At 42.9% G+C, this 24,406-nt stretch overlaps 1 protein-coding gene across 9 annotated transcripts; it reads left to right on the top strand.

Moving 5' to 3' along the window:
• LOC134523337 (myosin-1B-like) lies at window positions 1-23,198 on the top strand. 9 transcript variants are annotated; one of them, XM_063352174.1, is made up of 39 exons: window positions 1-12; window positions 4,520-4,705; window positions 4,795-4,938; window positions 5,032-5,188; window positions 7,144-7,171; window positions 7,268-7,385; window positions 7,465-7,557; window positions 7,671-7,734; window positions 7,819-7,917; window positions 8,021-8,124; window positions 8,206-8,344; window positions 10,258-10,376; window positions 10,467-10,616; window positions 11,249-11,419; window positions 11,675-11,985; window positions 12,347-12,416; window positions 13,568-13,655; window positions 13,753-13,870; window positions 14,620-14,743; window positions 14,835-14,971; window positions 15,073-15,328; window positions 16,281-16,523; window positions 16,628-16,804; window positions 16,889-17,034; window positions 17,122-17,212; window positions 17,304-17,693; window positions 17,815-17,941; window positions 18,175-18,293; window positions 18,572-18,768; window positions 19,188-19,371; window positions 19,458-19,623; window positions 19,794-19,918; window positions 20,144-20,452; window positions 20,603-20,806; window positions 21,482-21,607; window positions 21,707-21,877; window positions 21,964-22,068; window positions 22,307-22,402; window positions 23,046-23,198. In XM_063352174.1, exons 1-39 carry the CDS (start codon window positions 1-3, stop codon window positions 23,196-23,198), a joined length of 5,817 nt encoding a protein of 1,938 aa, XP_063208244.1. The 9 variants fall into 9 exon arrangements, with proteins under 9 accessions (XP_063208244.1, XP_063208242.1, XP_063208238.1 ...); XM_063352172.1 differs by lacking the exon at window positions 1-12 and adding an exon at window positions 12,047-12,053 and having other exon boundaries at window positions 4,502-4,705; window positions 11,675-11,981; window positions 12,344-12,416; XM_063352168.1 differs by lacking the exon at window positions 1-12 and having other exon boundaries at window positions 4,502-4,705; window positions 12,344-12,416.
• Window positions 23,199-24,406: the final 1,208 nt, after the last annotated feature.

The raw sequence follows: 24,406 nt of genomic DNA on the forward strand, positions 1-24,406 counted from the left end.
ATGTTATTGGATGTGGGAAAAAACTTCAATGCATCACCAGAATAAAGAAGACGCTTGAGCTTGAAAAGCTCCCAAACTGACTTTTGATACTTGTGCCTTTACATTCTACCAACTGTTTTAGACCCAGAAAGTGCTGAGTGTAGGATAGTGACCTTGTTTAGGAAAGCCTTATCTGACCATAGCCTTGCTTCTTTAAGAGTCTCTTCAGGAACAGGAAATTTGATATTGAAGACCAGGTGCCTTCTGTGATTGTTTTCCTTTGCTGTGTTCTGACCTGATGTTAACACCCCAAACAGAATCAGTCTCATTCAGCATATAGAATGGGGACCCTTAGGCCAAATCATCCTGTGCAAAAAAGGAACAGATCACTTATTGTTTTTTATCCCCTCAGCAGGCTGAGGATCAGGATAGGGGTAAGAGGAGCCCCTCATCTCTTATATAGCAAAGTGAGGAGAAATGCTCTTCCTTGACAAGTCCTCTTACCAGACAGGTAATGGATAGAATCTCTTTACAGACTGGTTAGAGTCTCCCCATTCTCACTTTTCTAAGCTAGGTTGAGAGGTAAGGCAATCCACAAAAACTCTGGAGCCACAGTGCCCCAAGATGGATTCGGGACCTGATGGTGTACTCACTGCAGGGAGAATATGTGTGATGTGCGATTTCCTGAATTAAGCAGATGAAAGCCATGCATTGTAGAAGGTGGTCCTTTATTACCAGGTTTCTAGCAAGGGAAGTTAAAAGACACAGGGAACAGAAAAAAAGCCATCTGTCATTCCCTCTTAAATCTATTGCCTTCCCAGATGATTTCCATTACCCTAGAACGTGAAACAAAATACAACATGTCAAACTGACAGAGACGATGATTTACTGCAAGTGTGATCTTTCAATCAGTGTCCTGGAATCCAAGTCACCCTCTTTAATTAACATGTAGAAAACCAAAGAAGGAATAATTTTGCAGCTAATACTAGACATATAAACACAGTAATGACTGTAAAAGTGGATATTGCCAGGGTCACAGAGACCCTTAATCAGAAGTAAAAGTGTGAGAGATTTCTTACAGCTATATGGATTTCAGCTGCTAAGCTTTCAGTTCCTGCACAACTTGGAAGTTACTATGTCAGCAGTCAGAGACAAATTTATCAAAAAAATACAGATATAACTTGGAGTTAATTTCATGTGTCATATAAAGAACAGTCAAGTCTGTTCCTTGTTAAACAGTTACATAATGTATAAGAAAAATAGGGAAAAATCTATCCTTTCTTTCTCTCCCTTTATCCTGTTTTGCATGCTAGAGGGTGAATAAGACTTTCCATTTTCTTCAATGACATTTCTACAAGTTCTCAATATTATTTTTCAAACAGAAGCTATAAAATCTCTGCATTTAATATTCAGAAAGCCATTGGCAGCCTCATAAGAGAGCACTTGATCTCATATGTTTCAGTTGTACATGCAGTGTCAGAAACGTACAAAAGTTCTTTAAAGCAGTGAGTTGAGAAGGTCATCCTCTCTGACCCTTCTTACAGTGATTCACTTCCCAGCAATTTGAGGGAGAGCATGAGCCTTCAGAATATGGTACGGAATCACAGCACCTCATCCCAAATCCATGGAAGAACTTCAAATAGCACACCATTCTTAACTCTTTGCAAAGGAAATGACAGCTCTGAAGGATGCAGAAAGTATTCCTAGACACCTCATGAATCTCAAACTTTTACTATATAGAGCAGCTAGACTATTATACTTGTGTCTTTTCCTCCTACACCATTCCCATAAGATAGGATATAATTTTTTTACTGTCTGATGCACATCTGTAGTACCAGAGGATATGCCCACACCACATTCTCTAAAGTGGCCATGTGCCTAAAAATCCCTGTGAATTGCTAAAAGTCATGTGAGTGGCTTCTTTTTCCAGTTACTTAATGCATGTCTTTCCAGATCTAGCTAACTTTCATTGTCACTGAGAACTATCATGGTTTGTTTAAAAGGTATCTGCACATCTAAACTTATTTGTACATAGATAAACAACGTGCCTGTCTTAAGACACAATGCATTGTCATTGATGTGTAGGAACAAGTCAAGTGTTCTTCTTCATCTATGTAAACAGTATCTGAAACCTTTGTGAATTTTGCATAAACTAATGATTCTTTGTTTGGTTGGTCTTTTTTGGAAATTACAAGCTATTTTAAGATGAAGAAAAAATTTCCTTCTTGATCTAGATTTGTATTCTTAGGATGAGGTTTAGGTTACTTTTTGTTAAAACTTTATGTTGAATGAGGCTTCTGGCAGAATAGATCTATTTAGAGTACCTAGGATTTGCACTGGATTGCTGGGTTTTGGGGTGGGGTGTTGGGGTGGGAAGTTGTGTCTACATCCACAGGTTAGACGTGTCAAGACCTAGAGCCTCCCAAGAGTTCTCTAAATTTCTGTAGAGTTTATGTTCATGCTTGGGAAGGCTGGAAGAGGTGTGTTTGTGATCTAAACCCCATTCTCGGATTTGATAACTATAGCCACTCTCCAAGGTCTCTACAATAAGCAGCAAATCAGCAATTTAAAACTGCCAATAAACCTTAAAACATGAAGGACACAAAATACCAGTAATCACTGCTAATCTGACCCTACTGAAGCTTCTGCTAGACATATGTCTGAGCAAACCAGCACCAGTAGATATGCAGAAAAGCAAAATACCTTTAAAATCCAATTTCAAATTGTATACAACAGGCAATACTTCAGAAGAAGGTAAAAGATGTAAATAAATGTATGAATCAAGGGGGATAAACAGTCTTTTCTTGCCTTTTGAAAGTAGCCAGTAAAGAACTACGGAGTGGTAAGTAGGTGCAGCAACACAACATTATATGGTTGTCCACATTTTTGGAATTAGACCATACTAGATTGTTCTTATTCTTTATTTACATAATATTTCAGAATAGAATCTCCCTAAAGCTTTGTAATAGTAATCCTTCTCACTACTGCTGAGTCCTGAGACAGACAAATCTTATATGTCAAACAGTAATTCAGGAGTCAGGAAAAGAGAGGCCAACAATTCCAAGTCCTGGTGTCCTGCTCTATTTGCTGGACAGCACTTCCTCCTTTCAGATTCCTAGTCAAAATATTTATAGGAGATTTATTCACATAGCTAATAAGACTTCAAATATTTCTAAATATATCCACGAGCACGAATGGGAATCATGCACTCAGTCAAGTTTGCCAAATAATGCTTTGCCAAAAATTTTTTGACCTAAGAGAGAGGAGGAGGGAGTTGTATATGCAGACCAGAATCTATAAAAGTGCTGGTAGGACAAGTCTGTTCTGTCTCCACAGAGAGCTTCAAGGTAAGAGTATGGAGGGCTGCATGCTGGCAGAATCCCACTGCATTCCTGCTGCCTGCAGAACTGCTTTCTTTAAAGGACTGTACCAATAGAGATTTTCTTTCTGCTTTCAAATCACCAACATATTGTTGCTCTGTGGCTTATCCTTGGGATTCCGTGCAAAAATAAGAAGGAAGTTGTCATTTCTGTTTTTCAGTATTGATCAGCTTTCAACGTGAGAGACAGCTGGTATCACAAGAGGTAAGAGCTGCTCCATAGCAATAGACGGTTTTTTTATGCAGCTGTTTGGACGCTTCCCATATCCCTTTACATCTGTGCATACTGATGCAGTGTAATTCTACCTGAGCTGTGCTGTCTAAACCAGCAAATTTCCTGGCATAACTGGATTGGACACATTTGTTTGGTACCTACTGGGAAACAGTTGACCTCTTACCACACAGGAGATTGCCTGTAAATAGAAATCCAGGAAAGGCAAGATGAATGAACAGCACATATGTAGTTAAGATTTTGTCAAATCCTTCTCAGTTTTTTTTATTGAGAAGTTTTTCTCTTTTGGTACAAGTTAATCTTAAAGAGATTATCTTGAAGTAGAAAAGGCAGAACAACTGGAGAAGCTAAAACTCTGATTTCTAACTGAGGAAAAAGCTTTGCATAGACAATTCACACTTGTGCTTCTGCTTATTGCACACCTTTTTTCTTACGCTGTTCCATTTCTATAGTTGATACAAAATACATCATCTAAAACGCGCAAGAGAGAAAGGATATAAGTGGGCTTTCATAATTCCCATTAGATGACTTCCTTTGGTGTCTCTGCTGCTTCATATAGAAAATTTTTATGTTGTGCCAATCAATCCAATTTTTCTGTATAGCTTACCGAAACACTACTAGATCCAAAGAACTGAACATGTAAACATGAATAAGGGAGAGAAAGTTAAAATAATCTAAATCAAAGACACCTGCCTTCTTTAGGATGTAAATAAATTAAAGGATATCTGTAAATTAAAGGATATCTAGGGTGAAAAGCAGGTAAGACCAATAGGAACACCATAGGAATAGTCAGAGCAGAACACTGCAGAGAATCAGGTAAGTGGTACAAAGCCATTAATTCCTTCACTCAACACTGTAGTATGTCTCTCCACTTCAGCCCCGTGCCGTGCTGCACTCAATAAATTGCAGCCATGTCGTCAGACTCTGAGATGGCCATCTTTGGGGAGGCAGCTCCCTACCTCCGAAAGTCAGAAAAGGAAAGAATTGAGGCCCAGAACAAGCCATTTGATGCCAAGACTTCAGTCTTTGTGGTGCATGCAAAGGAATCCTATGTGAAAAGCACAATCCAGAGCAAAGAATCAGGGAAGGTCACCGTCAAGACTGAAGCAGGAGAGGTGAGGAAAATTCAAGGCTTAAAAACTGTATGTAATTCCCAGTCTCAACTCTTAGCTGACAGTCACGCATCTCCTTCTTCCTCTGACAGACTCTGACCGTGAAGGACGATCAAATCTTCTCCATGAACCCTCCCAAGTATGATAAAATCGAGGACATGGCCATGATGACCCACCTCCACGAACCCGCTGTGCTGTACAACCTCAAAGAGCGTTATGCAGCCTGGATGATCTACGTAAGTACCAGCAGCACTCTGCCTTTGGGTAGCTAGGAGGAACCGCTCTGCCAGGCTAAGTGGAGGCCAACGTGCCGTCTCCCTTCCTCGCAGACCTACTCGGGTCTCTTCTGCGTCACTGTCAACCCCTACAAGTGGCTGCCGGTGTACAACCCGGAGGTGGTGTTGGCCTACCGAGGCAAGAAGCGCCAGGAGGCCCCTCCACACATCTTCTCCATCTCTGACAACGCCTATCAGTTCATGCTGACTGGTGAGTGGCCCTCAGAGTGATTCCAGACAGTGTTCTTGGAAAAGCGTTATAGAATCATAGAACAGTTTATGGTGTAAATGATCTTTAAAAATCATCTAGTCCTTCCCTTTGGGAAGGCATTGGGAGGGACATCTTCCACTAGGTTAGGTTGCTAGAAACTCTGTCCAATCTAACCTAAAGCACTTCCAGTGATGGGGCATCCACAGCTTCTCTGGGCAACCTGTTCCTGTGTCTTACTGCCCTCATCGTAAAATATTTCTTCCTTATGTTCATTCTAAACTCTTGCAGTTAGAAGCCATTGCCCCTTGTCCTGTCTCTACAGGCACTGGTAAAAAGTCTTCCTCTGCCTTTCTTATAAGCCGTCTTTATATATTGAAAGGCTGAACAACCCTAACTCTCTCAGCCTTTCTTCACAGGAGACGTGCTCCAGCCCTCTGATCATTTTCAGGGTCCACTCTAACAGGTCCATTTCTTTCTTGCACTGGAGACCCAAGAGTTGGATGGAGTATTACAGCTGGAGTCTCACAAGAGTGGAGTAGGCGGCTTCTCATGTAGCCCAAGATCTGAGTGGCTTTCTGGCCTGCAAATGCTCATGGCCAGTTCGTATCCAATTTTACATCCACCCATACCCCCAAGTCCTTCTCTGCAGAACTGCTCTCAAGCTAGTCATTCCCCAGTATGGACTGATATTGACGATTTCCCTAACCTGAATGCAGAAATTTGCACTTGGATTTGTTGAACTTCATGATGTTCACATAGGCCCACTTCTGAAGCTTGTCAAGGTCCCTCTGGATGGCATTCTTTCCCATTCATATTATCAACTGCACCACCTCAGTCATCTGAAAACTTCCTGAGGGTGCACTGAGTCCCACTGTGTATGTCATTAATGGAAGCATTAAGTAGTATTGGTCACAGAACAAACACTTGAGGGGCACCACTCAGTAACCATTTGAACTTTGAGCCTTTGACTATAACTCTTTAGATGTGCTTATCCAGTCAATTCCCTATCCATTTAACAGTCCACCCATCAAATCTACATCCATAGTAGTGTCTGGAAAGATGCCTGGAGGAAAAGAACCTGGGGATGTTGGGTGACAGTCAGCTGAATATGAGCCAGCACTGTGCCCAGGTGGCCAAGAAAGCCAACAGCATCCTGGCCTGTGTCAGGACCAGTGTGGTGAGTAGGACTAGGAAAGTGATCATCCCCCTGTACTCAGCACTGGTGAGGCCCCACCTCGAAGGCTGTGGGGTCCCTCACCACAAAAAAGACAGTGAGGTGCTGGAGCAGGTCCACAGAAAGGAAATGAAAATGGTGAGGGGTCTGGAGCACAAGTCTTGTGAGGAGTGTCTGAGGGAGCTGGGAGTGTTCAGCCTGGAGAAAAGGGGCCTGAGGGTAGACCTTCTCGGTCTCTACAACTACTTGAAAGGAGGTTATAATGAGGTGGGAGTCAAGTCTCTTCTCCCAAGTAACAAACAATAGGACAAGAGGAAATGGCATCAAGTTGAGCCAGGGGAGATTTAGTGTGGATATTAGGAAAAATTTCTTCACCGAAAGGGTTGTCAAGCTTTACAACAGGCTGCCTGAGGAAGTGATGCAATCGCCATCCCAGGAGGTATTTAAAAGATGAGTAGATTTGTTGCTGAGGGATATAGTTTATTGGTGTTTTTGGCAGTGTTAAATTGATGGTTGGACTCAATGATCTGAAAAGTCCCTTCCAGCCTAGACAGTTCTATGATTCTATGATCTTTCTAGATGCAAGTGTGTTCTGGTTATGTTTAGAGGTAAGAATGTTGTGCAAATTTCTTTGCAAGGAATTAAAACTGAAAAATTTAGTAGGAGTAAACAAAGGGAAAAAAAAGAATTATTTTCTTGTCAAAACTTACATTTACTGTATTAATTTTCAAGTTTTGTGTGTTCTCATTTAAAAGTCTGTTTCATTCTGCCTCTTTCACAGATCGCGAGAACCAGTCGATCCTGATCACGTATGTACATCCCTGCTCGGGTCCCTGCAGGGTTGCCCAGTGCCAGGGGACCTCCTGCTGACCGCACGCTCTCTGCTTCTCTCTCTGGTTTGACAGCGGAGAATCCGGTGCGGGGAAGACTGTGAACACAAAGCGTGTCATCCAGTACTTTGCAACAATTGCAGCGAGCGGGGATAAGAAGAAAGAAGAGCAGCAGCCAACAGGCAAAATGCAGGTGAGGTCCCAAAGGTAGGAACCTGCAACTGTCAGCTTTATTTATGAGCTATATCGTGACAAGAAGTTTCCTGCTTTAGGGGACACTTGAGGATCAAATCATCAGTGCCAACCCATTGCTGGAGGCTTTTGGCAATGCCAAGACAGTGAGGAACGACAACTCCTCACGCTTTGTAAGTTGTTGCCTGGGGAAAAATTACTTCTTTCTTATCAACACACCGACTCAAATATTCTTGCAGTCAGGATTGGTAAACTTAATCTATGTTGACTTGTCTGCTTCTTTCAGGGTAAATTCATCAGAATCCATTTTGGTGCCACGGGAAAACTGGCTTCTGCTGACATTGAAACATGTAAGTGACTCTCCTGGCCTGAGCCTTTTCCTCCCAGCCTGCCTCAATTTTCTTGCACTAACTCTGTCCTACCGTCTTTGCCAGATCTGCTGGAGAAGTCCAGAGTCACTTTCCAACTCAAGGCAGAAAGAAGCTACCACATATTCTACCAGATCATGTCCAACAAGAAGCCAGAGCTGATTGGTAGGAAAGAGCACTAACTTCTCCTGACAAAGGTCACGGAGCAGCATTTAGTGCCTTGACGTGCCATTTACTTTGATCCGACATGTTTTATTCTTCTTTTCAGAGATGTTACTGATCACCACCAACCCGTATGATTACCAGTACGTGAGTCAAGGTGAGATCACGGTTCCCAGCATTAACGACCAGGAAGAGCTGATGGCAACGGACGTAAGTAACGTGCAGAAGTTTTCCTAGGCGGACTCTCACCTTTACCAATCACGATACTTACTCTAATGATGCTTTTGTTAGAGTGCCATTGACATCCTGGGCTTCACTCCCGATGAGAAAACAGCCATTTACAAGCTGACGGGGGCTGTCATGCACTATGGCAACCTGAAGTTTAAGCAGAAGCAGCGTGAGGAGCAGGCAGAGCCAGATGGCACAGAAGGTACCGGCATGATGTATACCGGAGCACAGTACATACCGGAACACTCACTAATACAGGCAGTAGTTTGGGGTCAGAATCATTGACTCCGCCTGCGCGTTTCCCCAGGTGCTAGTGTTGTACAATAGACATGTGTCCTAACCAGAGGACTTTGCTGGAAGAACGCAACTCGGTGGAAGATGCAGATGATTTGGAGCTATGCAAAGTACAAGGGCAGTCAATCCTAAAGCTCGCTTCCAGAAAAGCACACTCTACTGCTGTGCTGAATGGCAGCTTCCCAGACCTGGCACAGAACCGGGAGCCGCTCTGCTCGCTGACCATAGTTTATGTGCCCTGGTAGCCACTATCATTTATCATCAGCTGTAGTCACCTCCTAATAGTATTTCTTCTGGGTGGCAGGAAGCCAGAATCCTGAAGCTGCTCTGCTTCAAAGCTCGTATTCTGGAGACAACTCACAATGCCTGAACTGAGAGCATTGTGCTACTTCATTTTACACTGGCGGGGGGTGTCAAGAGGAGCATTAGTTAATACTGCAGCTGTGCCTCATATGGTCTACATTTTCTGTAGAGCATCAGCATGTCTCCAGGACTTTTGTTTGCAAAATAGACATCCGAGATATGTCTATTGCATTTGCTTTGCCTAGAATTGTTCAAAGGCGCGTTCCTTTCAAAGTTCATGGAAGTATTTCCATGAAACCAGAGTTATCTGCGTATATCATAAACATAAGGGAGTTTTTGCTTTTGCGGTTTGTGATTTTTTTAGGAAAGTTAAGACATAAATCAAAATGGCTACAAGGAATACAACAGCAATGAATCTGATGATGATGAACAGTAACAGTAGAATAGGCCACAAATAATAGCTGTAACTTTCTAAAGTCATAGTATTTTGCTGACGAAATCTTGGAAACTTTTGGAGCAGTGTATGTAACACTGATTCCACTGAAATCAGTTCTGTTTCACAGACACTGTAATCCTCTTCTGAGGATTACTCTGAACTGTGAACAACTATCTGTGTGGTAAAGTCGTCTTTTGTTTTGCAAGTTTTATTTGCTCAGAAAGCTGGCAGAGCACTGTGGCCGTTCATCTTCTCCATCTCCTTGGACTGGATTTATTGTGCAGTCTTCCTTTCTTTATCTGCTTTTGAAAAAATTGAGGAAAATATGCAATCTGTTCTAGTACTTCACTATCCTTACTCATTGGACATTTTCCCCCAATTTCTAGTCTAAATATCTCTCATCACAATTTCAGACTCTTAGATCATGTCCAACATTAATGCTGAAGTCTGCTGTACTTTTTAATCATGATTTCATATGAATTATATAAACATTCTTGGACAAATCATTTTACATACTGTGCCTGCTGGCAGAGTTTGAATTCAATAGTAAAAGCCATAGCAAAAAGTAAAATGCCAAAGTTGTTGCTTGAGGATGCACTTCTAAAAATAACCCTTCGTTGCATATGTTTAGCTGTAGATTTGTAGAGGCATAATTGACACTTATGCATTGTGCTCTCTTGAGTATTACATCTTTAAAGTTACTTTTCCAGTAGTCACTGAAAGAAATTACACTGTATTTGCTTCTGAAATGATCTGTGATTGTCTGCAACCTGATCCTCATCCCAGGCTTTTGCTTTCCTTCTTCTTTTTCAGCATTTAGTATTAAAAAGTCTGCCTACCTAAATGTCTCTAAATTGATTTTTCATTCAAATTTCAAAGTAAACTAGGAATAGGTGAAGAAAAAATAGCTAACATATATGTTCCATAATTACTAGGGTACATTGCTTATGACGAGCTATAAACACATTACTTGTCTATCTTAATTAATCTATTTACCTTTACTAGAATTGTCTTTTAATACTTGTTTTAAAGTAATATTAATGCCTGCTGGTACCTTAACAACTGGTTTTTCTGGTCTTTAGTGGCTGACAAGGCTGCCTACCTGATGGGTCTGAACTCAGCTGACCTGCTCAAGGCCCTCTGCTACCCACGAGTCAAGGTTGGGAATGAATATGTGACCAAGGGTCAAACTGTACAGCAGGTAACAAAAATCCCTATTTTGTTGACAAAGCCTCTGGACTTCCTCTTTTGCCTTGCATGATAACTACAAGCCTTCTGTTTTTTATTTTAGGTGTACAATTCAGTAGGTGCCCTGGCAAAGGCTGTGTTTGAGAAGATGTTCCTGTGGATGGTTATTCGAATCAACCAACAGCTGGATACCAAGCAGCCCAGACAGTACTTCATTGGTGTCCTGGACATTGCTGGCTTTGAGATCTTTGATGTAAGAACAGTGTTTTATTACCAGGCTTTTGGAAGTAAACCTATTGTATGCCAAAGTAATTAAGAAAGAATGATGTCTTTTTCTTTTTTTTTTGTCAGAAATGGTTTGATCTTTCAGATTGCATTTAAAGCATCATGATTCCCACAGGTTTTTAACTGGGAATAGACTTTTGTGTTGCATATATACCAATGGAAATCTATAAATGCCATTTTTTGACTGATTACAAACAGTAGACTAACATGGCATTTGGTACATAATGCAGGGACACCACTTCCATAGACACAATTTGTGATCAGAAGGCTTGTGGCATGCTTTGAAATCAGCAGTTGGAAATGTTGCATAAATTACTGCGCTGTGACCGCTCACATAACTGAATTAGTCGAGCTAGTAGATATCAAAACTGAAAATTATGAAAGATTAAAGTGGCCTAACCTTTGAGGGGTCATAAACATACGGATAAAGTTTGACACAAGATGACACAAGCTAAATTGAGAGAAGTTCTAAACTCTTGGCTGAGCAATGAAGGAACACTCACAGATCCTTCTGTAATGTGGTACAAAAAGCCAGTACTGTTCTTTATCCCTAGATTTCTAAATTTACATTAATAGTAATCTCTATTTGTAATTGTGCAGTTCAACAGCCTGGAGCAGCTGTGCATCAACTTCACCAACGAGAAACTGCAACAGTTCTTCAACCACCACATGTTCGTACTGGAGCAGGAGGAGTACAAGAAGGAAGGAATTGAATGGGAGTTCATTGACTTTGGGATGGACTTGGCTGCCTGCATTGAGCTCATTGAGAAGGTATTTGTGTAACTCACAATGTCTAATATTTTCAGAAATGCATTATTTTTTTATATATATTTATAAATGTAGCTTGAAAGGGTAAACATGATATCATAAATACATAAATTCAGAGCATTTTTTAGTTTGTTCTGCTGAGCGGAAGAACAATCTGTGAGACCTCTAATATTGTCCCACTTAGGGGACAATATTTCTTTATTTCTTTGTGATTCTTTCTACCTTTTCACTCTTCCTCCTTCCTTCTGCTTCTCCCAGCCCATGGGCATCTTCTCCATCCTGGAAGAGGAGTGCATGTTCCCCAAGGCAACTGACACCTCTTTCAAGAACAAGCTCTACGACCAGCACCTGGGCAAGTCCAACAACTTCCAGAAGCCCAAGCCTGCCAAAGGCAAGGCTGAGGCCCACTTCTCCCTGGTGCACTATGCTGGCACAGTGGACTACAATATCTCTGGCTGGCTTGACAAGAACAAGGATCCCTTGAATGAAACTGTTGTGGGGCTGTACCAAAAATCATCCCTGAAGACACTGGCCTTACTCTTTGCTTCTGCTGGAGGAGAGGCAGGTCAGTTCTGTGAAATCCGAACTTTCATTTTTGTTTAATGACTCTACCAGAGCCATGAGTATCAGCTAGAGTGTCCTAAAGTAATCACGTGTTGTGTGGAGTCTCCCATGGCTTGAATTTATTAATAAAGGAAAATATCTAATGTATTTCAAGCATTCCACTCAACCATGATACTCTCTTGGATTATCACGCATCTTTTTTCCTGTGTTCCTTTAGACTGAGTGTTGACTCTGTTTCCCACTGCATCCTAGGTTCCTTTCTTAGCCTGACTGATACATATGAAAAAGCTTCTTGCAGTATCACAGAGAAAAATTTTACAAATCAAAGTTGTAAAACTGTCTTTTTTGGTGTTCTTCAGAGAGTAGTGGTGGTGGCGGCAAGAAGGGAGGCAAGAAGAAGGGCTCTTCTTTCCAGACTGTATCAGCTCTTTTCAGGGTAAGTACAGAAGTTATTCTCTCTATTTTTTTCCTCTTTTTTTTTTTTTTTTTAGTTGTGAAACCTCATACTAAATCCAATAAGACCATTTTACTGCATCTATTAACATTTTTTTGCATCAAGAATATCTCTTCAGTTATTCATAAAAGAGCTAACTCCAAGTCAGCTGAGGCCAGCTAAGGAAGATACATCTTGATCCAGCCTAACTTCAAATATTGGAAAAAGTACTTAGGTCAGGCTACAGTTTCATTTACTTATGAGTACACCAGTTGATAGGATCTGGCTCTTCCCCCTCTCCCTCTGCTTTGGGAGGGCAATGATCGATCTGGCTACCTGCCTCAGGGAATCTCAAGTCTGCATTTGCACATGATAACACAGCTTAAAACAGATGGAAACGCTCTTGTTTCAGCACCTGTGGCATCTGGCTACTGGCATCCTGAACAGCTTTTCACACTGTGAAAGAAATATTTGTCTGACTAAATTTGTCTGTACCAAACCAGGGCTAAATTGAGAACTCTTAGAACATGGCTAGTAAAAGTGATTGCTAAAATCAGAGATAGTTCATGGGTTTGCTATTAAAAACACTTCTAGAAAGGTTTTCTGTAGAACCTGACACTCATGCCTTTTCTCTACAACTTGTAACCCCCATTCTCACTGAACAAGGAGCCTTTCTTGCCTTCCCCTACTCAACCTTTGTCAAATACATCTTCACAAGTAGCACCTAATGCCATTAAGCTCCTCTTTCACAGGCTTTTCTGCAAACTTGGTCCTTCCTCTCTTCCCTTTTGTCCTATTTTGGTTTTGTTTCTATTCACATCAATAGTCAGTGTCTCCATAGAGTGAGAAACTGGTGATTGCAAAAAAATCATTGTTCACTGAAGATTATACCTTTTGCCACAAACTTCTGCGCACCCTTCTTCATAGGTGTCCTGTCTGAGTAGATGTATCCCTCAGTGTCATGAAAACTCATTACACAGTTTTGTGACTTTCCCTCATGCTCAAGACTGAAAGGCAACAGAAAATTCAAATAAGGATGGCTATAGGTGGTAATAAACAATCCATTGTTGCTTTCAAGCAGTTTTCTCACATCTGACAGTATAACTGCAGAGGTACCATTTGCTAATGAAAAACCTTTGCTCATCAACCCACAGGAGAACTTAAACAAGCTGATGACCAATCTACGGAGCACTCACCCCCATTTTGTGCGCTGCATCATCCCCAATGAAACAAAAACACCTGGTAAGAATCTCAAGTAGAGAGAAGCTGCATAGTGTGATGCAGCCATTATTCTCTATGCTTTATCCTGAAGTACCAAACAATTGTCTTATTTGCTTAGGTGCCATGGAGCATGAGCTGGTGTTACACCAGCTGCGTTGTAATGGCGTGCTGGAAGGGATAAGGATTTGCAGGAAGGGATTCCCCAGCAGAATCCTCTATGCAGACTTCAAACAGAGGTCCGTCTCCTCTCTGCTCTCCATTCTGTCTTTGTTGGATAAGTTGTATATCTTAAGTATTTTTACATTTGCAGTTATTTTTTAGTGCCCACAATATATGATTATAACTGATAGAGGGGGAAAATGCTGGAATGTATAACCAAAGGAAACATGTATGGCTAGCAAAAGAGAAATTGTTGAAGAAATTAAGAGATAAGTCAGATGTCCTCACTGACTGCTAATCTTCAAAAAGCTGAACTTAGCCAGTGTCTCTGAATACGGAAGCACAATAGAGCTACACAAGCCTATGCTTACAAGATTAAAAAATGCAGATTGGGTTGTGGCTACAACATGCTCTCAGGCAAAAATTACAAACTCAGATACAGTGCTTTGGCCATTGTGTCAGCTGCAAGTTTCAGGGGAAAGTGTTTTCTTCCTAGACACATAGTGGCAATGTTCCTCTTTAGCAATTTTCTACAGCATAGTTTAAGTGAAAGAGGTATTGGGCTGAAATGGCTGGAGATCAGTATCCCATCTTCATCTATAACTGATCACCTAAAGAGAGTAAGAGTTTCCTTAATTTTGTTATCAGATTAGGACTTCATTGTAGCGATATCTCTAAACAGGGGGTGGAATTCCAACTCCCTCAGCCTGATTCTGCGGCAAAGACTGCTGTTAATTTCAATAAAGAGTATAGCCTTCTGACTTGAAGTCATATGTCACCTTATGTCTTGAGATTGCCTTCATTCATATTTCCTCTCATTCCACAGATACAAGGTGCTTAATGCCAGTGCTATCCCAGAGGGACAGTTCATTGATAGCAAGAAGGCTTCTGAGAAGCTTCTTGGGTCCATCGATGTGGACCACACCCAGTACAAATTTGGTCACACCAAGGTACAAACCCTCCTTGACCCACTGTCAGGCCCTGTGTGCCTGTGCTTTGCTCTACCTGAGTGTGATGTGCTGCAACGTTCCCTTTCTCAAGGTGTTCTTCAAAGCTGGGCTGCTGGGACTCCTGGAGGAGATGAGGGATGAGAAGCTGGCACAGCTCATCACCCGCACACAGGCCAGGTGCAGGGGCTTCCTGATGAGAGTGGAGTACCAGAGAATGGTGGAGAGGAGGTAGACATTCCTCATCTTCAGTTAACGTCACTGTACTTGGGGGAAAGTGTTGACACTTGTCATGTTAAAAATATTCCATGTACATTTGAATTATGCTTCAGGGAGTCCATCTTCTGCATCCAGTACAATGTTCGGTCCTTCATGAACGTCAAGCACTGGCCCTGGATGAAGCTCTTCTTCAAGATCAAGCCCTTGCTGAAGAGCGCAGAATCGGAGAAGGAGATGGCCAACATGAAGGGGGAGTTTGAGAAAACCAAGGAAGAGCTTGCAAAGTCTGAGGCAAAGAGGAAGGAGCTGGAGGAGAAAATGGTTTCTTTGCTGCAGGAGAAAAATGACCTGCAGCTCCAAGTGCAGGCGGTGAGTATTATCAGTATATTTCTTCTAGGGGAAAATAAGTAAGGTCTAAATCCTTCCTCGTACTATGGAACTCACACACTGCACACTAAATTGCCTTTAGAAGGTGTTTTAATCTGAATCGCTAAAGGTAGAATGCAGGCCACTCAGCATCAACATTATAGTACAAGGTTCTAACTTGGGAATGCTTTTTAATCCTCTGTGCCTAAAGGTATGTTTCTCCATGCAAGCTCACAATAGAAGGCGCAACTACAGTCACAAAAGACTTAGTATAAACATTTAACAGCCTGGAGAGGAATTCAGTTGACTACTTACTCTGGTTTTAATCGGTTGACTGAATAAAAGAGCCTTATGTCGTTTCTTACGATCCGTGGTGTCTCACCTGTCCTCCTGCAGCTGTGCTTCCACAAAAACCTAAATACACTCCACGTCCAAACTCAGACCTATCTGTGTCTCCAATTTCCTTTGGAAGATCAAAAGGTTTGGCAACACTTACACAATGCTCTTGTGTCTTTAAGCATGCACAGCTTCAAAGAAAGTCAGGTTCAAAGGAAACTACCAATCGCTTCTGAAATATGTACCAATTTATGTGGAACAAAGAAGAATTCTAAGTCAGTCTTGCCAAGAAAAGCTTTTACAGAAATAAAACAAAAAGGCATTTGCACAATTAGATTGAATTGTTAACTTTCAGGGAATATAATCAAAATCCTTATTAAAAACAGTAATTTTAGACATTTCATCTACAAACACAGCAAGAGAGAACAATTGATGAGAGTTAAAAAATTATATACAATAAAAACCTACTCTGATTTAAAACAGGCTGTGCAAAAATTCTTTCCAACGAGATAATAAAAAATAATAATTCCACTTCTCTCTTTTTCAACAGGAAATACCCTTCTTGTACTCAGCTTTTGCTAAAACTTGAGATTAGCAAACAAAACTGTTTCTCTAACAGGAAGCTGATGCTCTTGCTGATGCTGAGGAAAGATGTGACCAGCTCATCAAAACCAAAATCCAGCTGGAAGCCAAAATTAAGGAAGTGACTGAAAGGGCTGAGGATGAGGAGGAAATTAATGCTGAGCTGACAGCCAAGAAGAGGAAACTGGAGGATGAATGCTCAGAGCTGAAGAAAGATATTGATGATCTTGAGTTAACACTGGCCAAGGTTGAGAAGGAAAAACATGCCACCGAAAACAAGGTATGACGCAGAACCTGTCACTCGTGCTCCAGAAAAGGGACTGTGCTGCTACAGGACTTCTGTATCTACTTCCTTTACTTATACTTGCTCCCTCCTTCTCAAAGGTGAAAAACCTCACAGAGGAGATGGCAACCCTGGACGAGACCATCGCCAAGCTGACAAAAGAGAAGAAAGCCCTCCAAGAGGCCCATCAGCAGACACTGGATGACCTGCAGGCAGAAGAGGACAAAGTCAATACGCTGACCAAAGCCAAGACCAAGCTGGAGCAGCAAGTGGACGATGTAAGTATAGAGGCATATGAGAAGGAAAAGCTGTTGCACAGTCAGACACTGCGAAGAGAGCACTGATGGTGGTGTTGTGTTTAGCTGGAAGGGTCCCTGGAGCAAGAGAAGAAACTGCGCATGGACCTTGAGAGAGCCAAGAGGAAACTCGAAGGAGACCTGAAGCTGAACCAGGAATCCATAATGGATTTGGAAAATGATAAGCAGCAGCTGGATGAGAAACTGAAGAAGTAAGTGTGGCAGTGGGGCACCTGAGCGCTGGGCTGGTGCACTTGTCTTCTTCCTTTGAGCTCTAACATGGTTTGCTTTGCCCAAAGGAAAGACTTTGAAATCAGCCAGATCCAGAGCAAAATCGAGGATGAGCAAGCCCTGGGCATGCAATTGCAGAAGAAGATCAAGGAGCTGCAGGCAAGTCTCTGTTCCTTCCCCTCTTTCACCACTGGGTCCCAGGTGAGGAAGGAGGAGGGCATGGGTGTGAAGGCTGCCTAATGTTCCCCAGGCGCGTATTGAGGAACTGGAGGAGGAAATTGAGGCAGAGCGAACCTCTCGGGCAAAAGCAGAGAAGCATCGGGCTGACCTCTCGAGGGAGCTCGAGGAGATCAGTGAGCGCCTGGAAGAAGCAGGAGGAGCTACCGCAGCTCAGATTGAGATGAACAAGAAGCGTGAGGCAGAGTTTCAGAAGATGCGTCGTGACCTCGAAGAGGCCACGCTGCAGCACGAGGCCACGGCTGCCGCCCTGCGGAAGAAGCACGCGGACAGCACAGCTGAGCTTGGGGAGCAGATTGACAACCTGCAGCGAGTGAAGCAGAAGCTGGAGAAGGAGAAGAGTGAGCTGAAGATGGAGATTGATGACTTGGCCAGTAACATGGACTCTGTCTCCAAAGCCAAGGTACACAAATACCTTATAGGTATTTCTGCCCCAGTGGAATTCTATACAATGCATCTTTTGCTCCTGCTGTTATTAAGAGTGTGAAGAGTTGATCCCTCCCTTTCCATATGTTGGCACACAGGCAAGTCTGGAAAAGATGTGTCGCACACTGGAAGATCAGCTAAGTGAGATTAAGACAAAAGAAGAAGAGCATCAGCGAATGATCAATGACCTCAGTGCTCAAAGAGCTCGCCTGCAGACAGAATCAGGTAACACATCCACGTGTCTGATGTGTAAATGAATAATGTCAGAGTGTTACTGCAGAAATTACCCTTACGGTCTTGTGGTCTTTCCAACATATTTTATCCTCCTCTGTAATGAGAAATGCATGAAATGGGATCATAAGGTTCTGCAAGGTCTTCCATCTGCTTTACGGCCCCAAATGTCTACAAAACTGTCACGAAAGGCAGTAAAAGGCTAGTCTATCTGTAAACTCTTCCAGGTGAATATTCACGCCAGGTGGAGGAGAAAGATACTCTAATTTCTCAGCTGTCAAGAGGCAAGCAGGCTTTCACTCAACAGATTGAGGAACTCAAGAGGCACTTAGAGGAAGAGATAAAGGTGAGAAGGCTTTATCATAAATGTATGAAATCACAGAATTAACAAGATGAGAGGGAGAAAAATAACCACTGAGGTAATGTCTTCCCATATTAGCTTTGGTCCCCCTTCCCTACAGTTTATCCATTATTTTTTTTGAAGATTTCGAGATCTTATGTTCCCATTCAGTAGCTTGCATCACTCAAAGCAGAACAATCCAGTGTCCATCAACATTTCAGTCTTTTCAAAGGACCTCTCCCAGGATATTTCCACTCATTTTCACAGTACTATTTTTCCCCCAGGCCAAGAACGCCCTGGCCCACGCCTTGCAGTCTGCTCGCCACGACTGTGACTTGCTGCGGGAACAATATGAGGAGGAGCAGGAGGCCAAGGGGGAGCTGCAGCGTGCCCTGTCCAAGGCCAACAGCGAAGTGGCCCAGTGGAGAACCAAATACGAGACGGACGCCATTCAGCGCACGGAGGAGCTGGAGGAGGCCAAGTACGTGAGGAATGTGGGGAAGGCTGGCAGAGACTAAGAATGGGAATTTGAGGAGACCACCGTGGTACCGTCAGGAAGAAGCCAATGTTCTGCTTTGGGGTGGGGTGCCAGGAAGAGAGAAAATATAACCAAGAGCAGGTATGCGTTGGGGAAAAGCAGAAGCAGCAAAGCTCTTCAGATGCAGAAGAGCCAAGAGATGCTAATGTGAAGAGCAGAGTGAATAGCAGAGAGTGAACTGCTGTAGCCCAGGATTCAGACATAGAAATACAGTGTCTGGCTGGGAGAGGTCCTACACCTCTCTGTAAATGGGGATCACACACTACCAAGTAGCTAAGTGTGCTCTTGTGAAAAGCATACTGGCTGCACACCACAGGCTCCAATCTGCTTGCTCACCTGGAGCTGCGCTTACCGCCTTCCAGGAAGAAGCTGGCACAGCGCCTGCAGGATGCCGAGGAACACGTTGAAGCCGTCAATGCCAAATGTGCCTCCCTGGAAAAGACAAAGCAGAGGCTGCAGAATGAAGTGGAGGACCTGATGATTGACGTGGAGCGATCGAATGCTGCCTGCGCAGCGCTGGATAAGAAGCAGAAGAACTTTGACAAGGTGTTTTGGGCTCCAGGCCTGGGGCTCCTGGGCAGAGCGTCCCCTCCTGATTGCCACAGCCATACTCACGCCCCGTTTCTCTTCAGATCCTGGCAGAGTGGAAGCAGAAGTATGAGGAAACGCAGGCTGAGCTGGAAGCCTCCCAGAAGGAGTCTCGCTCTCTCAGCACAGAGCTGTTTAAGATGAAGAATGCCTATGAGGAGTCCTTGGACCACCTGGAAACGCTGAAGCGTGAGAACAAGAACTTGCAGCGTAAGTCCCCGTTCCTCGGCTCTGGCAGAGCTCTTTCCCTAGCCACCGCTACTGCCATTCCGTATGGGTCTGTGCCTGCAGGTTGGCAAAGATGCCTGTCACCTTGGTGTGAAAGGGCCCTTCCCATTCTGCTCTGTGCCTGACCATGTCATTGGTCTTTGCTCCCACAGAGGAGATTTCCGACCTCTCGGAGCAGATTGCCGAGGGCGGAAAGGCGATTCATGAGCTGGAGAAAGTCAAGAAGCAGATTGAGCAGGAGAAATCTGAACTCCAAGCCTCCCTGGAGGAAGCTGAGGTGCAGTCTTCAGTTCTTAATTGTTTACTTGCAACACAATTTAGCAACCTCAGAATAACTTATGAAATTTAATAATTTATGAAACTATTTGCATTGAGAACAAACTCCAGGCACAGGAAGCAGGGGATTTTGGACGCAAAAAGTATCTATTCTTCAAGATAATAGTTCAGGTAAAGTTACTGTCATTCTTACTTATATAATAACTGTTCTTTACACGTTTTGCAGGCTTCCCTAGAGCACGAAGAGGGGAAGATCCTGCGCCTCCAGCTTGAGCTCAACCAGGTGAAGTCTGAGATTGACAGGAAGATAGCAGAGAAAGATGAGGAGATCGACCAGATGAAGAGAAACCACCTCAGAATTGTGGAGTCCATGCAGAGCACCCTGGACGCCGAGATCAGGAGCAGGAATGAAGCCCTGCGGCTGAAGAAGAAGATGGAGGGAGACCTGAACGAAATGGAGATCCAGCTGAGCCATGCCAACCGCGTGGCAGCAGAGGCACAAAAGAACCTGAGAAACACACAGGGAGTGCTCAAGGTATAGCACAAGTAAACATATGCTGACTGCTTTCTGATGCAGCTAAAATATTTCCTGTTCTACAGTTCTATCGGTTCTATATTGGTGTGAAAATAGGAAATTACAAAATAGGAAAAACACATGTCACAGAGTGTCTTGTCTCTTTTACAGGATACCCAGCTACACTTGGATGATGCTCTCAGGACACAGGAGGACCTGAAGGAGCAGGTGGCCATGGTGGAGCGCAGAGCAAACCTGCTGCAGGCTGAAGTGGAGGAGCTACGGGCAGCCCTGGAGCAGACGGAGCGCTCCAGGAAAGTGGCTGAGCAGGAGCTTCTGGATGCAATTGAGCGTGTGCAGCTCCTCCATACACAGGTCAGTGTTTAAATATATTTAATATTTATACTTCTTCTGCATACAAATAAAAGAACTGAAGACTGGCTGACCTGTAAGAGTATTTTGTAAAAGGCACTGTAATTTTCATAGTATGGATAACAAATATTAAAAGTGACTTTTCAGCTGCAGATCTGATATAAATGTCACTAGGCTACAGTGCAGATATCTTAAAAGTAATATTTTCAGAGAGATATGTGAGGTTCTAACTCTACAACTTAAGTGAGTTCAACAGCTTTCACATTTACGTTTAAGACTACATGTAAAGTCTAACTTAGGTTGATCATTAACAAAGCAGGAATACACTAATACATTAACATCATTTAATAATTTCATTATAAGTATTCTATAGCAGCATTTAAGACTTTTACAGCCACTAGATTAAAAATGGCAAAAGATTATGTCTTTTTCTCTATAAGTCTAAATTCTTTCTCTGATGACTGAAAAACTGTGAGGAAAGACTTTATGGAGGAGGTTCTTGAAACATTGAAGCACATCACAGCTAAGAATCTAACAGCTACTACAGCAGCTCCTTTAGAGCAGAATCCGATGTGACCTGATGGCATAATTTATGCTGAAAAAACATTTATATGGTATTCTTGATATGATATTGCAAGCTAACAAAACCAAATTTGTGATGTTGTTTCTTTTCAACAGAACACCAGCTTGATCAACACCAAGAAGAAGCTGGAAACAGACATTGCCCAAATTCAGACTGAAATGGAGGATACGATCCAGGAAGCTCGCAATGCTGAAGAGAAGGCCAAGAAGGCCATCACAGATGTGAGTCGGGAGATCCTTTCCCTGCTGCTGATGGTGGATGTATTCTCCCCGAGAATGTCTCCAGCCCCAAAAACGGCTTTGCCTCTTTGCTCTCATCAGGCAGCCATGATGGCAGAAGAGCTGAAGAAGGAGCAGGACACCAGCGCTCACCTGGAGAGGATGAAGAAGAACCTGGACCAGACGGTGAAGGACCTGCAGCACCGTCTGGATGAGGCTGAGCAGTTGGCACTGAAGGGAGGCAAGAAGCAAATCCAGAAGCTGGAGGCCAGAGTGCGTAGGGCTTTTATTTGTGCATGATTGAGCACGTGCCTTGGAGAGATACCAGGGAAGCTCCAAAGATGGGCTTCTCATTGCAGGTGCGGGAGCTGGAAGGGGAGGTTGATGCTGAGCAGAAGCGCAGCGCTGAAGCCGTGAAGGGGGTGCGCAAGTATGAGAGGAGGGTGAAGGAGCTGACCTACCAGGTACGGCAGGAGGGTCCTTTTTCTTGGAACATTCTTTTTCCAGGAAGGTCAAAATATTGGCACTTTGCCTTCCAGAGGGATTTCTTTCCATACCTCAGTCAATGCAGCCAACAGAATTTTGACTTCTGTCCGTCTGGACAGCAATGCTTCATAAGGAATGCTACTCCCTCTATTTCATGTTCATGAAATTTAAAGAAAGAGACAAACAAGGGTTTCTATTACTTGTCATTCTCTGTAGTCTGAGGAAGACCGGAAGAATGTTCTCAGGCTCCAAGATCTAGTGGACAAGCTGCAAATGAAAGTGAAGTCCTACAAGAGGCAAGCTGAGGAGGCTGTAAGTACCACTCTGACCGAAGCAAAACTTCCTTCTGGTGGAGATGGAGTTCTGTGTTGGTGTCTTCCTCTGTCCAGCTTTTGGAAACCTTGACTGTTTTGATGTGTTTACTACAAGGCAATGGAGAACGTAAGAGTAACATTTGCTGGTTTGGAGAGGAACTCCACTTCCCCAGCTCTATTTGTTTGGGTTTTTTTAACCCTCACTTCCCGCCTCAATTTCTTCCTTCCTATCCTACTCTGGGTGTCAGAAGCAGCTGTTACTATGTCTGTTCAGGACTCTGCCATGAACTTTGCCTGGACCATGCTGTGTGTAATGTGGCCATGGCCTTTTAGACACTCCCAGAGAAGTTGTGGATGCCCCATCCCTGGAGGTGTTCAAGGCCAGGTTGGATGGGGCTTTGAGCAACCTGGTCTAGCGGAAGGTGTCCCTGCCCATGGCAGGGGGGTTGGAACTCGATGATCTTTAAGGTCAATTCCAACTCTAACCATTCAATGATTCTATTTTGTTTTCTCTTCTGGCACACTTAACACTCTGAGCAGCTTCTTACCTTGGTTTTACATCTGCCTGCTTGCTCAGATGTGGCATTTAAATTTTGTACACATGCTGCCTGTTGTTTTCACAACTCCCTCTCCCCACACAGGAGGAGCTCTCCAATTTCAACCTCTCCAAGTTCCGCAAGATCCAGCACGAGCTGGAGGAAGCCGAGGAGCGGGCTGACATTGCAGAGTCGCAGGTCAACAAGCTCCGAGCAAAGAGCCGGGAGTTTCATAAGAAGATAGAAGAGGAGGAATGAGTATCTCAAGGCTAAAAAGTGACCGGAGGCATGCATAAAATTTATATCTCTGTGTTGCTTTCTTCTGTAATTTTCATTTATGTCTAGGTAATAAAGGCAGTAGAGACCTTTGCATATGAACAGTGATTAGCATGTTTTATTTTTTTATTCTAGTATTCATTACTTTTGGAGTATTTGTACGCAGTTCATGTTCACATTTAAAAGTATATTAAACAGTAGTACATTTTTACATCTACATTTTTAAACACGCATGAGGAATAACAACAATTATATTGATTTGCTATCCATCTTGCAAAGAGAAGTATGAATTTCTTTCATAGACTAAGACTACATTCTTTCAAGGTATTTCATGAATTTTTAGCCAAAAAAAAGTAAAGGAAAGGAGATTCCTGGAGCTATTTTTTTTTAAATTATTTACTAATTTTGTTAATTGAAAAATGTTGCTTATTTGGTTAGGCTTAAGGGTGTCAGAAACTCCAATTTCTACTTTGATTCAGGAGACTGAAGTTCACTCTAAGCATTGACAAGCAGTTAGACCAATGTGGTGAGATGGTGACATGAACAGTTACCCTCACTCTCTTTCTCTGAAGCTATTTTGTTTCATATGTAGCAAAAAACAATAGCCAGTTCACAGATGGGGCGAGTGACAGGAATCCACAGTTAAAAGACTACTGAAGAAAGGTTGCAAACTCCTGGGCATAGGTAAAACCAAGTATTTTATGGACAACTGAAAGATAATTGATAATTGATAATATTAAGACAGATAAAGGTGATGGAGTGTTTTCTTTTTGTTGTTATAGATACAATATAGTGTAAAGAAGTAATAAATAAAAAAGAATACGTTTAAGTGGGTACAGCAAAGGGCTATGAAGATGATTAGGGGACTGGAACACCTCACTTGTGAAGAAAGGCTGAAGGATTTGGGTCTCTTTAGTCTGGAAAAAAGAGGACTAAGGGGGCATCTTATCAATGCTTATAAATACTGAAAGGGGGGGTGTCAGGAGGATGGGGCCAGGCTCTTTTCAGTGGTGTCCGGCAACAGGACAAGGGGTAACGGGCACAAACTTGACCATAGGAAGTTCCACCTAAACATGAGGAGGAGCTTCTTTGCTGTGAGGGTGGCAGAGCCCTGGCTCAGGCTGCCCAGAGAGGTGGTGGAGTCTCTGTCTCTGGAGACTTTCCGAACCCACATGGGCGCATTCCTGTGC

This window comes from Chroicocephalus ridibundus, chromosome 14 (genome assembly GCF_963924245.1).
Source record: "Chroicocephalus ridibundus chromosome 14, bChrRid1.1, whole genome shotgun sequence".
Lineage (NCBI taxonomy): Eukaryota > Metazoa > Chordata > Aves > Charadriiformes > Laridae > Chroicocephalus > Chroicocephalus ridibundus.

What these genes read in the sequence shown, in the direction of transcription:
- LOC134523337 (XM_063352166.1), top strand. Translation starts at nt 4,502, where the DNA reads ATGTCGTCAGACTCTGAGATGGCCATCTTTGGGGAGGCAGCTCCCTAC. An exon ending in AGAAGATCAAGGAGCTGCAG is followed by an intron (nt 17,213 to 17,303) that starts GCAAGTCTCTGT and finishes AATGTTCCCCAG; the next exon opens with GCGCGTATTGAGGAACTGGA. An exon ending in TCCAGAAGCTGGAGGCCAGA is followed by an intron (nt 21,878 to 21,963) that starts GTGCGTAGGGCT and finishes TTCTCATTGCAG; the next exon opens with GTGCGGGAGCTGGAAGGGGA.